Here is a 13,077-nt window from a genome sequence, read left to right as displayed (position 1 = left end):
ACTAAACAAAAGATAATGCAAGTAAAACAAATCTAATTTATAGAACGTAAGCAAGGGCATGCTGTCAGCCACGAGCAGGGGCCTGCGGCCAGCCGCGATCATAGAGGCTAGGGCCAGCCGCGAGCAAGGGCCTGCGGACAACCGCGATCACGGGTCTGCTGCCAACCGCGAGCACGGGCCTGCCGCAAGCAGGTGCATGCGGCGCCGGCCTGCAGCGAGCAGGGGCCTGCGCCGGCCTACAGCGAGCAGGCGCTAGCGGCGGTCGGCTGCCACGAACAGGCGCCTAGGGAGCAGCCGCCGATGGAGCACTCGCCTGTGGAGCAAGCGCCGGCGTAGCAGGCGGCGTGTGCGTCAAACAGAAGAGAAGAGGGAGGAGAGGAGCATACTAGAGTCGCCTGTTGTTGATCGCCGAGAACGGGAGAGGACACGAGGCTGGACGCCGAGATCGCCGGTTGCTGGTTGCCGATCGCCGAGGATGCGGAGAGGAGAGGAGATCGAGTTCGCGCGGAGAGGAAAGTGGAACCGTGCCCTAATTTTTACTCTAATTTACCGACGGAATGCCATTCCGTCGGTAATTTCTAACGGATTGTTACAATCCGTCGGTAATCCCTAACCCTCTATTGAATCGGAGAACCCAGATACCAGTATTTACCGACGGAACTAACATTCCGTCGGTAAACATCAACACCCGAATCCGTTAAAGGATTTGCCGACTAAATAAAAACTTCAGTCGGTAAATACCAACTGAAATATCTATTCAGTCGGTAGTTTCCGACTGAATTTAATTCAGTCAGAAATCACCAACTAAATTAAATTCAGTCGGGAATTCCGTCGTCATTTGTAGATTTTTTTTTTTTTTTTAGTGCGTGTTAGAAGTAGAGGGCTGATATTTATTCAGTCGGTAACCATCGACCGAATTAAATTCAGTCGAGAATTCCGTCGTTATTTGTAGGTTTTTTTTTTTTTAGTGCGTGTTAGAAGTAGATTCCCTCCAGCCTTTTGGATCATTTTTAATTCTACTTCTTTGTAAATCACAAACACAAACTATTTCTAAATTGGACTACTAGTTGCACGCAGAATGGAATTTAACCATATCAGTAGATCTGTTCGTAATTGATCTTGCGAAATGGAAATAAAAAAAAACAACGAGATCGTGCATGTCAAGTACCCCAGTGGGTCACTTCTCAACGATGACTAGTTATTGGTGTGTTTATTCATGGTAAGATGTAGATGTAGCTAGTGTCGACAAGGCTTTGCCACAAGAACAAGTTTGGATTTCCTGTGAATCACAATTGCATGCCCTTCATCCGCATCCAGCTCCTCTGCCCTCATCCCATCAGGTAACTCCCAGTCGAAATGAAGCAGTAAGGTGGCCAAGACAAGCTCCAGGGTGACCTCAGCCATTCCAATGCCAGGGCACCCTCTCCGGCCAGCGCCGAACGGCAAGTACCGGAAGTCTTTTCCCTTGAAATCAAAATCACTAGTGTTCAAGAACCTCTCTGGACAAAACTGGTCAGCCTTATCCCACAGCTTGGGATCCCTACCTAAGGCCCATGCATTGACCAACACTCTGGTGCCCTTGGGAATGTGATAGCCCTGCAGCTGCGTATCCACCGACGCCTCTCGCGGAAGCAGTAATGGTACAATAGGGTGCAGCCTCAGAGCCTCCATGATCACTGCCCTCAGATACTTCATCTCTTCCAATTTCTCCTCCCCAATTATCTCTTCTTTGGCTTCACCTCCGACGACTCCTCGAATCTCCTCTTGCACTCTGCGCATCGCATTTGGATGGCGTACGAGCTCCGTCATGACCCATTCTATGGTCGCGAATGTTGTATCTGTGCCTGCACCAAACATGTCCTGCATCCAAATATTAATTGGCATGTATGTTTTTAAATTAAGATGAAAGATTAGGGGGGGAATTAAAGAGCATACGAAGATGAGGCCCTTAATGTTCTCTTGGCTGAGAGAAACGGAGCTATCGACATCCCCCAGAGAAAGCAAAATATCAACCAAATCTTCACTGTTATGAGTGCGTTCGTTGCTATTTCTCATCTTAATGTGCTCTTGAATGACTTGCTCGATGAAGGTGTCGAACTCGAGAGCGACCTTTTTGACCTTGTAATCGAATCCGTTGAGTCGATCGAGCCAACCCAGCCATGGAATGTGGTCTCGCAACGGGAACGCGACCAACAGCGCTGTGATCTCATCAAATAGCTTGTTCACTTTGCTCCCTTTGCCCTTTTCCTCGCTGTACGTCCGCCCTAACGCCACTCTGCAGGTAAAGTTGCTGGTGAACTCGATGATGACGTCGCTGACGTTGACCGGGCGGGAGACGGCGGCGGCGGAGCGGATGTCGGCGACAAGAAGGGCGACCTCTGCTTGCCTGGCCGGGCGAAACGAGAGCACTCGTGTGTGGCTGAGTAGGTGGACGGTGGCGATGCGGCGGAGTTGGCGCCACTGCTCGCCGTACTTGCTGAAGATCAGGTCCTGGTTCCCGTAGTAAAGGCGGTGGGTCAAGGTGGTGTGGGGGCGGCTGGCGAAAGTGACGTCACGGGACTTCAACACCTCTTCAGCGGCGGGCGGCGAGGAGACGATGACGGTGGGGACGCTGCCGAGGTGGAGGAGCATGACGGGACCGTACTTGGTGGAGAGTTCTTGGAGGATGCGGTGGGGGAGGGAGCCTGTGAGCTGGTGGAGGTTGCCAATGATCGGTAGGGTGGGTGGAGATGGGGGTAGGAGATGGGTGGGTGACTCCCTGGATTGTGTCCGGCGGAGGAAGTGGACGAGGAGGAAGAGGAAGGGGAGGAGGAGGAGGAGATGAGAGGGGAGAAAGAACTGGAACAGCATAGTGCAGGTATGAAGCATAGCACCTCCCACGGATCGAATGAGGAAGGAGAGGAAGGACTTAGAGCGGTAAGTCAACTAGTATAAAATAAATAAATAAACGTTTTTTTTATAATTACAATATATTACATATTAAAATTTGAGAGCTGTTTTTCCCCCTCCCGGGTCAACGCACACCTCCTCCATCTTCCCCTCTCTCCTTGCCAAAAGACGCATGTAGCTTTCTCTATATTTTTTTTATTTTTTTTATTTCATTTAATTCTGATTTAACTTTAATTTTTTAATTAATTTTATTTAAAAATAACTCTCATATAATTATATTTTTAATTTTATTTAGTTTTTATTTTTTAATTAATTTAATTTATTATTTTTTATCAATACTTTATTTTTCAATTTTATATAAATTTTATTTAGTTTTTATTTTTTAATTAATTTAATTTATTATTTTTTTTCATAATACTTATATTTTTTCAATTGATTTTTTAAAATTTTATTTTTTTATTAATTTTTTTAATCAATTTCTTTATCAATTTCTTTATCAGTTTTATTTTTTTTCAATAATTTTTTTATATGTTTATAATCTTTTATTTATTTTTAGTTTATATTTAAAACTAAAAAAAAATACTACCAATTAATAATGAACACATTCATAACTTAGGAACAAACATATTTTTTTCAAATGAAGAGTACATGTAATAATACAAAAAAAGCATAAAAACATATAAAAATAGAAATCTTAATCAATATTGCCTCCAAATTCTGCTCCCGATGCGTTTGGTGGTGGTGCACCTATTACTTCGTATCACAAATGAGCACGTGTCCCGTAACGAGTGACCCATTTAAAGGGAGAGAAGATTATGACATGTGTTAATAGTTAGATGCGGGTAATTTAAATGTCAAATTAGGAATGTAATTTAAAAGAAGGGAGTAATTTAAAAATTATATAAAAAAAAAAATTAAAAAAAATGATAAAAAAATAATAAACAAAATTGATTAAAGAAATAAAACTAAATAAATATTAAAAAATTAAAATAAATAATAAATAAAATTAATTAAAAATAAAACTAAATAAAAATTAAATAAAATTAAAAAAATATAAGTATTAATGAAAAAATAATAAACTAAATTAATTAAAAAATAAAACTAAATAAAATTAAATTAAATTAAAAATATATATAAGTATTAATGAAAAATAATAAATAATATTGATTAAAACTTTAAACTAAATAAAAATTTTAAAATATATAAGTATGAATGAAAAAAATTAAAAATAAAATTAATTTTAAAAATAAAACTAAATAAAATTAAACTAAATAAAAATTTAAAAATATATAAGTATGAAAAAAAATAAATAAAAATAAAATTAATTAAAAATAAAAAATAAAAATTAATTAAAAATTAAAAATATGTAAGTATGAGAAAAAACAAATCATTTTCGCAACCTAAGTAATAGAATTATGGGATAAAGAAGTTATCATAGCAAATTCAATTATTATTATTATTATTATTATTATTATTATTATTAAAAACCATCACAATGCCCTCAGGGTTTGGCACACGGGTAAACGTATGGTATCGGATAGGGATCAATTCCAGAATTTTATTATTTGCAGAGATTCCGCCTGACACTTATCACATGTGCTCCTGTTAAACTTTTCTTCATACGATATCGATCCGTTATAAAGAATTGTTAATATAGCAGTTCCACGTTAAAAGCTATCACAACAGCATTTACATTGATTAATGTCATTCAGTCCTAGCAAATTTTAAAAAGGAGATAAACTAATTTTTCTTGAATAGAGTGACACTTTTTTAATAATGAGCACTCCAAGCACATGCATATAAATAAATAGATAGATAGTACATTTACAATATTAACATTATCACATAAAAGCTATTATAAATTTCATATTTATATGATTTGGACATATATTATAAAATCAACATGGCATTAATTCACGTTACACGTATCACAATATATAAAACGAGCAAACTATGATTTATAATGATTATAGATTTTTCCCCCCACTTAGTATTATTTTCATAAATTCTAATGGTTTTTAGTTATGTAAAATATTTAATACATTTTATAAATTATACTTCTGAAAAATACAAGATTTAACACAATGTATACTTTAGTTGAATGAAGTCAATTGAAAAAAAAAATAGAAAATGAAATTCTTGTGTGGTTTTTTTGTGGTGACAAATTTTGTTATTTTGCTGAATGGAAATTTCTCCTCTCTTCTTTAAATTCTTAAAATTGATCCCTTTTTTTCCCTCCCTTTTCTTCTCCTTTTTTTTTTCTTAGATTTTTTCACCTACAATCAACTTCATATCTTTCTCTTCTGACCAGAGTTCGCTTGTTCATGACATTCTAATTTATAAAATAATCTATTATGACGTTCTAATTTATAAAATAATCTAGCCAATTTAACTTTAGAAAGGCCCCTCCAGATATCTGGTAGGCATTCATCATGGACAACTACAAAGTGTTTTTTGAGAAAGAGTACTTTAGTACATATTTAATGAGGTCTCTATTCTATACACTTTAAAGTGTTTTTCTTCTCCTTTTGGTTGTCCTTCACTGAGCAATTCTGCATTTGATTTATTAGAACATCTCCCTTGGTGATTCTTAAATCCTGGTTCCTTCGTTCAATTCAACCAACTTATCTTAGAGTTCATTTATGATTTTGAAGGGACTGATCTTGAATAACTTCTTTTTGTGTCAATTGCACAAAGGAAGTAAAAGACAACACAATCATGTTGGAACTTTCGAGCTGCAAAAATCATTTTTTGTATTGCAGAAACCTCGAAGTCTTGCCACGGATCCGTGCGAAGATATATAAAATAAATCATGTACATGTTTCTAACCTAGATCTACCTTAGATCTACATGAACAAGAAGCGTTACCCTTGTTGCGAAGCCCTTCGCTTATCCCGCTCGTCCAAAAGGTTGCTGATCTCGAGAGTGTCAAGCGTACACTCCTCTATACGTATCCACACGGACAAGAAAATGGAGAAGACACCTTAGAGTGTGCTAGCACCCCAAAGGAGTCACGATAATGGAGGAGAGGGAGATCAAGAAAGAAGAGAGGAGGAAGAAGAAGACTTGAATGAGAATTCACTCACCACACTAATGTGCACTAATGTGCTCGACCACTCAATGAGGGGTTTTAAACCTCCATGTAATACCAAGAGTCATAGCTCTTGGTCTTCCTCATGAGGTGGCACACAATGATGTGGCCTTGATGATGTGGCACACCATCATTGGCCGGCCCATGCCAAGTCACTCATGAGTTGAAATTTGGTCAAGTCAAACTTGACCCTTCATGCTCCCTCTCAAGTCAAGTCAAACTTGAACCATTTATCTCCCATGGTTGATCAAATCTAACCATTGATTCAAGTCAATTTGATTTAATGAATCTCTATTCATTTAATTAAATTGATTCAATGAGTCATAATCTAAATTAGACTCATTCAATACATGAATCAAATTGAGTCCAACTCAATTAGTCTAATTTGGATTACTCTTAATCCAATTTGGTTCATCGCATGAACCTAATCCTCTTGGTCCATCATATGAACCTAATCTCCATTTAATTACCCTTTGTGTGTGACCCTATAGGTTCTTGTAACGTTGGCAATGCTCCTAAACCCATTTAGAAGCATAAGTAATGAGCGGTATCTAGCAACACATCATTACTATCCAAGTTACAAGAATGTTGAGATCCAACATTACCTTTGTGACTACTAATTGTGACTCTCACAATATGTGACAATGCCCTTCTATTCTTGACATCTAAATTGATCAAATGATGCATAGACTGTGTCATCCTCTAATCAATTTATATCTTGAACTCCAAGTAGACTCACTCTAATCAAATGAGCTCAATATCTCATATTGACTCATTTGGGCATGACCATGCACTTAGTGGTCTCACTCTATCAAGAATTATGATGTCACTCCCGTCATATAGGAGGGATAGATCTCATCTACATCACTCACATCCCTCTGCATAATTTGTTACATACCCAATAATCACCTTTATAGTCCATCCAGTTACGGGTGACGTTTGACGAAGCCAAAGTATGCAACTCCTTATGTAGGGAACCATGGTGACTTCAGGTCCAAGGACTCATAGTCATACTAATAGTCATATGAGAAAGTATATGACACTCATATAACGATCCATAATACTTTCTCATGGCAGATCATTCAGTATACATTCTCCAATGCATACCCATGTGTCAACATGATATCTCTATATCCATGACTTGTGAGATCAAGTCATCGAGTTGACTTACATGCTAGTCTCAGCGCATTAACATTGTCCCTGAATGTTAATACTTAACTAGGATTGATTAAGAGTAGTGTTCACTATATCATCTCACGATCAATTCAACCAATCGATTGATATAGATAAGAAACTTCTACTCAAGGACGCTATTATACTTAGTTATTTGGCACAAATACAAGTAAGTATAATAACCATAAAGAAATGTCTTTATAAATATATAGGAATATGATACATCGAGTCCATACAACAATCATCATATGATTGGCTCTAGGGCTCTAACTAACAATCTCCCACTAGCACAAGTGTCAATCAGTGTAGGCTCTAAGGCCTAATGACCTAGTGTGACCATCATGCTTTCTCTGTGCCAAAGCCTTGGTCAAGGGATCAGCGATGTTAGCCTCTGTGGTTACTCTGCAAATATTCACATCTCCTCTATTGATGATCTCTCGAATGAGATGGAAGCGCCGTAGTATGTGTTTGGTCCGCTGGTGTGAGCGAGGTTCCTTAGCCTGTGCAATTGCTCCATTGTTGTCACAATAGAGCTCTATAGGATCGGCTATGCTAGGAACCACCCTAAGCTCAGTAATGAACTTGCGAATCCAAACTGCCTCCTTTGTTGCTTCTGATGCAGCAATATACTCGGCCTCTGTTGTAGAATCAGCAACTGTGTCCTACTTCGAATTCTTCCATCTCACAGCACCACCATTCTGTTGGTGCGGGAAGCATCCGACGATCGAACCTTAGTTTTGATAATGGCAAAGGATTCAAAGTTAAGTTAGTGTCTGATCTAACATGTTTGAATGAGTGTTTCAGGAAAGTCCTAGCTGCGGTTAGGTAGGTGAAAAATCCTAAGGGGTGGTAACCTTAGGTCCTAGGGGGCGGTGACCCTAGGTGGAGGAAAACCCTAAGGGGCAGTAACCTTAGGTCCTAGGGGGCGGTAACCCTTGGTGGAGAAAAACCCTAGGGGGCGGTAACCCTAGGTCCTAGGGGGGTAACCCTAGGCGAAAAGTCCAGTCGGTCTGGAGGACCGGACTGGCATCAGGTAAATCTCCTGAGTGGAGTAGGTGAGGACGCGTTCCCCGTAGAGGGAACAGTAGGCGTCGGGTCGACCTAGGGTTTCCGGTTGGAAATCCGAAGTCAGACTCGGACAGTCCGAAGACTGTCAGCTCTTTTTCACTTATGAATTATCAGATTCTAACATTGTCTTGTAGGGTATGCAATTGCTCGGACTAACCTTGTTTTGCAGGAGAAGCGGCTCCTGGAAAAAGGAGGTCCGGGCGCCCGGGACAAACTTTTATCCCCTGCGCGACTTCGCGACGTGGAGCAACCTGGTTGGCTGGCCACGTCACACTCCAGGCGCCCGGAAAGGTCCCAGGCGCCCGGAACCTCATATAAAAGGAGGGTTGAGGTGCAGCTTTAAAAATACAATCTTCTAAGCATTCTCCGTGCGACAAGCTGCTAACGTCTCGACTCAGAAGTGCTGCAACGACAACCCGGAGCTTCAGTTTTAGTCTTTTTATTGTCGGTACAATATTCTTTTCTGCTTAAATTGTACTTAGCTTGTAATAACTTTTACGAATTATAGTTGTTGCCCACCGGAAGCGATCAAGGATCGCGGGCCTTCGAGTAGGAGTCGTCACAGGCTCCGAACGAAGTAAATCCTTCGTGTCCACTTTATTTACTTTCCGCTGCGTTATTTCTGAACAAGCTTTTACGATTTCGAAAAACGAAATAGCCACGAGCGCTATTCACCCCCCCCCCCCTCTAGCGCTTTCAATCCATTAATTGGTATCAGAGCGGGGTCGCTTTGAATTAGTGCAACCACCATTCAAGCATTTTTCGTGGCTTTGTCGTTTATATAGGTTAAAAATATAACCTTACGCCTTTCGTTTTTTCCCTCCAAAACTATTTTTGAAAAATTAATTTTCATCTTTTCACCATTGGTTGGAATTAACAAAATATTGCATTTTCAAAAATTTGTAGTAATATTTTTTAAATATTATTTTAATAATATTTTATTATTTTTTTTCTCAAAATTACTGAATTACTATTTTTATCTCTCTCCCGCATTACTAATCCAAGACTAAGTCTTGGAACAAGTTTTATTGTGTTTATTTTGCGAGATTGTCTTTCTAAGATGACCTATCAAGAAGGCTACAACACTGCTTGCCCACCGCTCTTCACCGGAGATAATTTTGGAGATTGGAAGGGTCGGATGGAGGCGTATCTCCAGACTCACTTTGAAGTCTGGATGATCGTCAAAACCGGGCTTCAACTGCCAACTAACGGCGCCGGCAAGCCACTACCGTACGAGAACTGGGACGCGAACCTTATCAAAAAGGTAGAAGCAAACACAAAAGCAACGTATACACTTCAGTGTGGCTTAACGAATAAGGAACTTAATCCCGCCGGCCCATTCTCAAGTGCCAAGGAGCTGTGGGAGAATCTGATTGAGTTACACGAAGGTATTCCTGATACAAAAATAGGTAAGCATGTGTTAATAAATAAATTATTTGAGCAGACTAATACTAGTCCGACCGAGGAAGGTGTTGCGTTATTTGCAGGAACAAGCAATCAGAAGGGTCACATTAAGGCAAATTGCCCGAACCAGAAGGATCCAAAGAAACCCAAAAGAAAGGAGGCATTGAAGGCAACATGGGACGAGTCTTCTTCCGAGGAATCCGACGACGAAGAACTAGAGCAGACGAACTTTCTCGCCTTGACAGCCCGAGACTACACCAACGGATCCGGAAGTGAGGACGAATCGGAAGCCGAGTCCGAGAGAAGCCACGGATCCGCATCCGTTTCCGAAGGACCGAACCCCTCTGTAAGTAAAAATTGTTTATATAACTTAATTAATTATTTAATGCATAAAGTAGCTAAGTCCAAGATTCGAATCAAATCGCTTCTAAAGGAGGTAACACTTCTTAAAGAAACGCCTAACAACGAATCCTTAACTGATCATATTCAGACTGGAACCTCAACTCAAGTTCAAAAACTTGAGGAAGAGAATTCCAATCTGAAAAGTCAGGTAAAGGATTTGAAAACAACCCTGGAACGATTTTCCTTGGGATCCAAGAATCTTGACTTGATTCTTGGAACACAAAGGGCAATCTACAATCGAACTGGACTAGGATATAAAAAGAAATATAAATCTTACCTATCCTTAATAAACAAATCAAATAGTAAATCGGTCCAAGCTTGGGTTGCCAAGTCCAACCTGATCAATCAAGTAGGACTTGGACATTATTGGGTTCCTAAGGATCAAATACATTACCTCGATAAACCTTATCGAGGCTATGATCCAGGGGGAGCTAGCAGAAAAACAATTAAATTTCAAAATTCGTAATTTAAAATTCAAGTTCAAAATTCGTAATTAAAATTTAAAATTCAAACTCAAAATTCAAAATTCGAAATTAATTTAAAACTCAAAATTCAAAATTCAAAATTAATTACTAAAACTCAAAATTCAAAATTCGAAATTCGAAATTAATTTAAAACTCAAAATTCAAAATTCGAAATTAATTACTAAAATTCAAAATTTGAAATTTGAAATTATTAAAATTCAAAATTATTAAAACTCAAAATTCAAAATTCAAAATCAATTATTCAAAATTAATTCAAAATAGAAGGAGGGTCCAGAATAGATGGCAACTCCGAAACTTATCTACCCGAAATGGGTAAACAAGAGTAAATTACCCGACAGGGTAAGTAAGGATAGATTAAAAGGGTGAGGTTTAACTTGACCCACAGTACTGGTGAAGTTTTTGGATGATAGTACGTTAGGGAAGCTTGGGCATCGCATGTCTAGGAAGATATGGCTTCGACCTGGTGCATTTGGCCAAGTGGAACTAACCGAAGCTACCCTTAAATGGATCATAACTAGTTAGACCAAGGTTTAGTATTAAGTTCAATGGGTAGGACTATTTGGAAAACCTTAAAGGCTTGGTTACTTTAATGAGCTCCTTGTGACTCACCATAGTCCAGAAGTTTATCCAAAGAATGCTTACTTGTTTAACCCAAAGCTAAACCCGAATCTAACATAAAGTTAAATCAAGCCCTAAAAATTGAACCTCAATTCATCTCACAAAAATTATAGGATTCCTTGATTGAAAAGTTAGATCGGATGAGATAACTAAGTAATTAAAAACAAACTGATAATTAATTGAAATTCAAATTAATTTCAAAATTACTTCAAAACTTAATTTTAAAATTCATTTAAAAAATCTTTTAAAAATTATTTTGAAAAGCATTTTAAAATTCATTTAAAAAATATTTTAAAAATTATTTTGAAAAGCATTTTAAAATTCATTTACAAAATCTTTTAAAAATTATTTTGAAAATCATTTTAAAAATTCCTTTAAAAGTCCTTTAAAAATTATTTTTGAAAAGCATTTTAAAATTCCTTTAAAAAGTCCTTTAAAAATTATTTTGAAAATTATTTAAAAAATTCCATTAAAAATATTTTCAAAATTATTTAAAAATATTTTAAAATTTAATTTCAAAATTTCTTGAAAAATCTTTTTAAATCATTTAAAAATCTTTTAAAACCGAATTTTAAAAATCCTTTAAAAATTATTTAAAAAAAAAACTCTTTTAAAAATCATTTAAAATTATTTGAAAAATATTTTGAAAATTCATTTCAAAAATCTTTTGAAAATGCATTTCAAAATCATTAATTTTTTTTATTTCAAAATATTATTTAATTAATTTCAGAATGTTATTCAATTAATTTAAAAGGGTTTAAAAATCTTTAATTCTCAAATCATATTATAAAATTATGATTGCAAATGTTAACTCCATCTCACGTTCATTCATATGCTAAACATGCTTGTTTATCTAGAATGAGTGAGATGGAAAGATAGGAAAATTATTTTTTAATCTCTCATGCTTGGACTCCTGAACTCAAAGAATTTATTAAGGCATTTATTAAGGGGAAGTGATTTTAAATTGGTTTTAAAATTAGTTTTTCGTTAAAATAAAATTTTAACTTGACCTCAAAATTAAAAACTAATTTTTACTTATCTTCAAAAATTAAGGTTATTCTTAACTTAACTTTAAAATTGAAATTATTTATGACCTGACTTTTAAATTATAACTCTTCTAGAATGTTTTCAAAGCTAAGCCTTTATGTAAAACCTCTTTAAGCTAAGTACTTAATCAAGTCTTCTTTAACTAAGCTTAGTTAGACTATACTCTAAACTTAGCTATTTGGCAAGAAGTTTTCTCAAGGCAATCATTTTTAAGCTGAATATATAGCTAAGTATTTTCAAATTTAGCTAAGTTTTTTTTTAGGTTAAAAAAAAAAAAATAGCTAAGTGTCTCTCAAAGCAATTGTTTTCACATGCTAAGTTTTGCTGAAAATGTTAAGTATTTTCTAAAGCATTCTCAAAATTTCATCAAAACAATTATCTTCATAAGTCTTTTTAAAACTAAGTCTTTTTAAGGTTAAATACTTAACAAAACTATTATCTTCATAAGTTTAGCTAAGTCTTTGATAAAAGTATTTTTCTTAGCTAAACTGAGTCTTGATCAATTTTTTTTTGCTAAACTTCCTCTTTAAAAACTAAGAAATTAAAGTGTTGTGATATCACAAACATTTGCTTAGTTACTTGTTAAAGACAAAAATAACCTTATCTTAGCTAAAAGTATCTCTCAAACTAAAGGAAATGGAAATATTAAGATTAAGCATGCTTGTACTTAAGGGATCTGATACCTGATCAAAATAAATCTTAACTCATACTTGGATCTTAGGGCTCTGATACCTTACTAAAACAAAATGGCAAGCTATTAAACATTAAGGTTATCGCTTCTCCTTTGCCTTAAGTATTCTTGAAATTCATTTCAAAAACATGCCTTAAACAACTTTTCAAAAACTTCTCCAAATTTAAAACTTTCAAGTGTCCTCTATTTTGAATTTTTTTTTGGAATTT

The 13,077-nt window shown here is 36.5% G+C and overlaps 1 protein-coding gene across 1 annotated transcript; it reads right to left on the bottom strand.

Moving 5' to 3' along the window:
* Nucleotides 1–1,081: 1,081 nt before the first annotated feature.
* LOC122046488 (cytochrome P450 71A1-like) lies at nt 1,082–2,887 on the bottom strand. Its single transcript, XM_042607206.1, has 2 exons — nt 1,936–2,887; nt 1,082–1,860 (listed from the first exon to the last, which is right to left on the bottom strand). The coding sequence occupies exons 1-2, from the start codon at nt 2,866–2,868 to the stop codon at nt 1,237–1,239; spliced, it is 1,557 nt and encodes a 518-aa protein (XP_042463140.1). The 5' UTR covers nt 2,869–2,887; the 3' UTR covers nt 1,082–1,236.
* Between the last annotated feature and the right edge of the window lie 10,190 nt (nt 2,888–13,077).

The sequence above is a fragment of the Zingiber officinale genome, chromosome 2B (genome assembly GCF_018446385.1).
Source record: "Zingiber officinale cultivar Zhangliang chromosome 2B, Zo_v1.1, whole genome shotgun sequence".
Lineage (NCBI taxonomy): Eukaryota > Viridiplantae > Streptophyta > Magnoliopsida > Zingiberales > Zingiberaceae > Zingiber > Zingiber officinale.
This window is presented reverse-complemented; position numbering and strand designations above follow the sequence as displayed.

Bases quoted from the DNA above. Each gene is read 5' to 3' on its own strand.
- LOC122046488 (XM_042607206.1), bottom strand. From the start codon at position 2,868: ATGCTTCATACCTGCACTATGCTGTTCCAGTTCTTTCTCCCCTCTCAT. The intron at 1,861-1,935 runs GTATGCTCTTTA...ATTTGGATGCAG, and splicing joins ACATTAAGGGCCTCATCTTC to GACATGTTTGGTGCAGGCAC.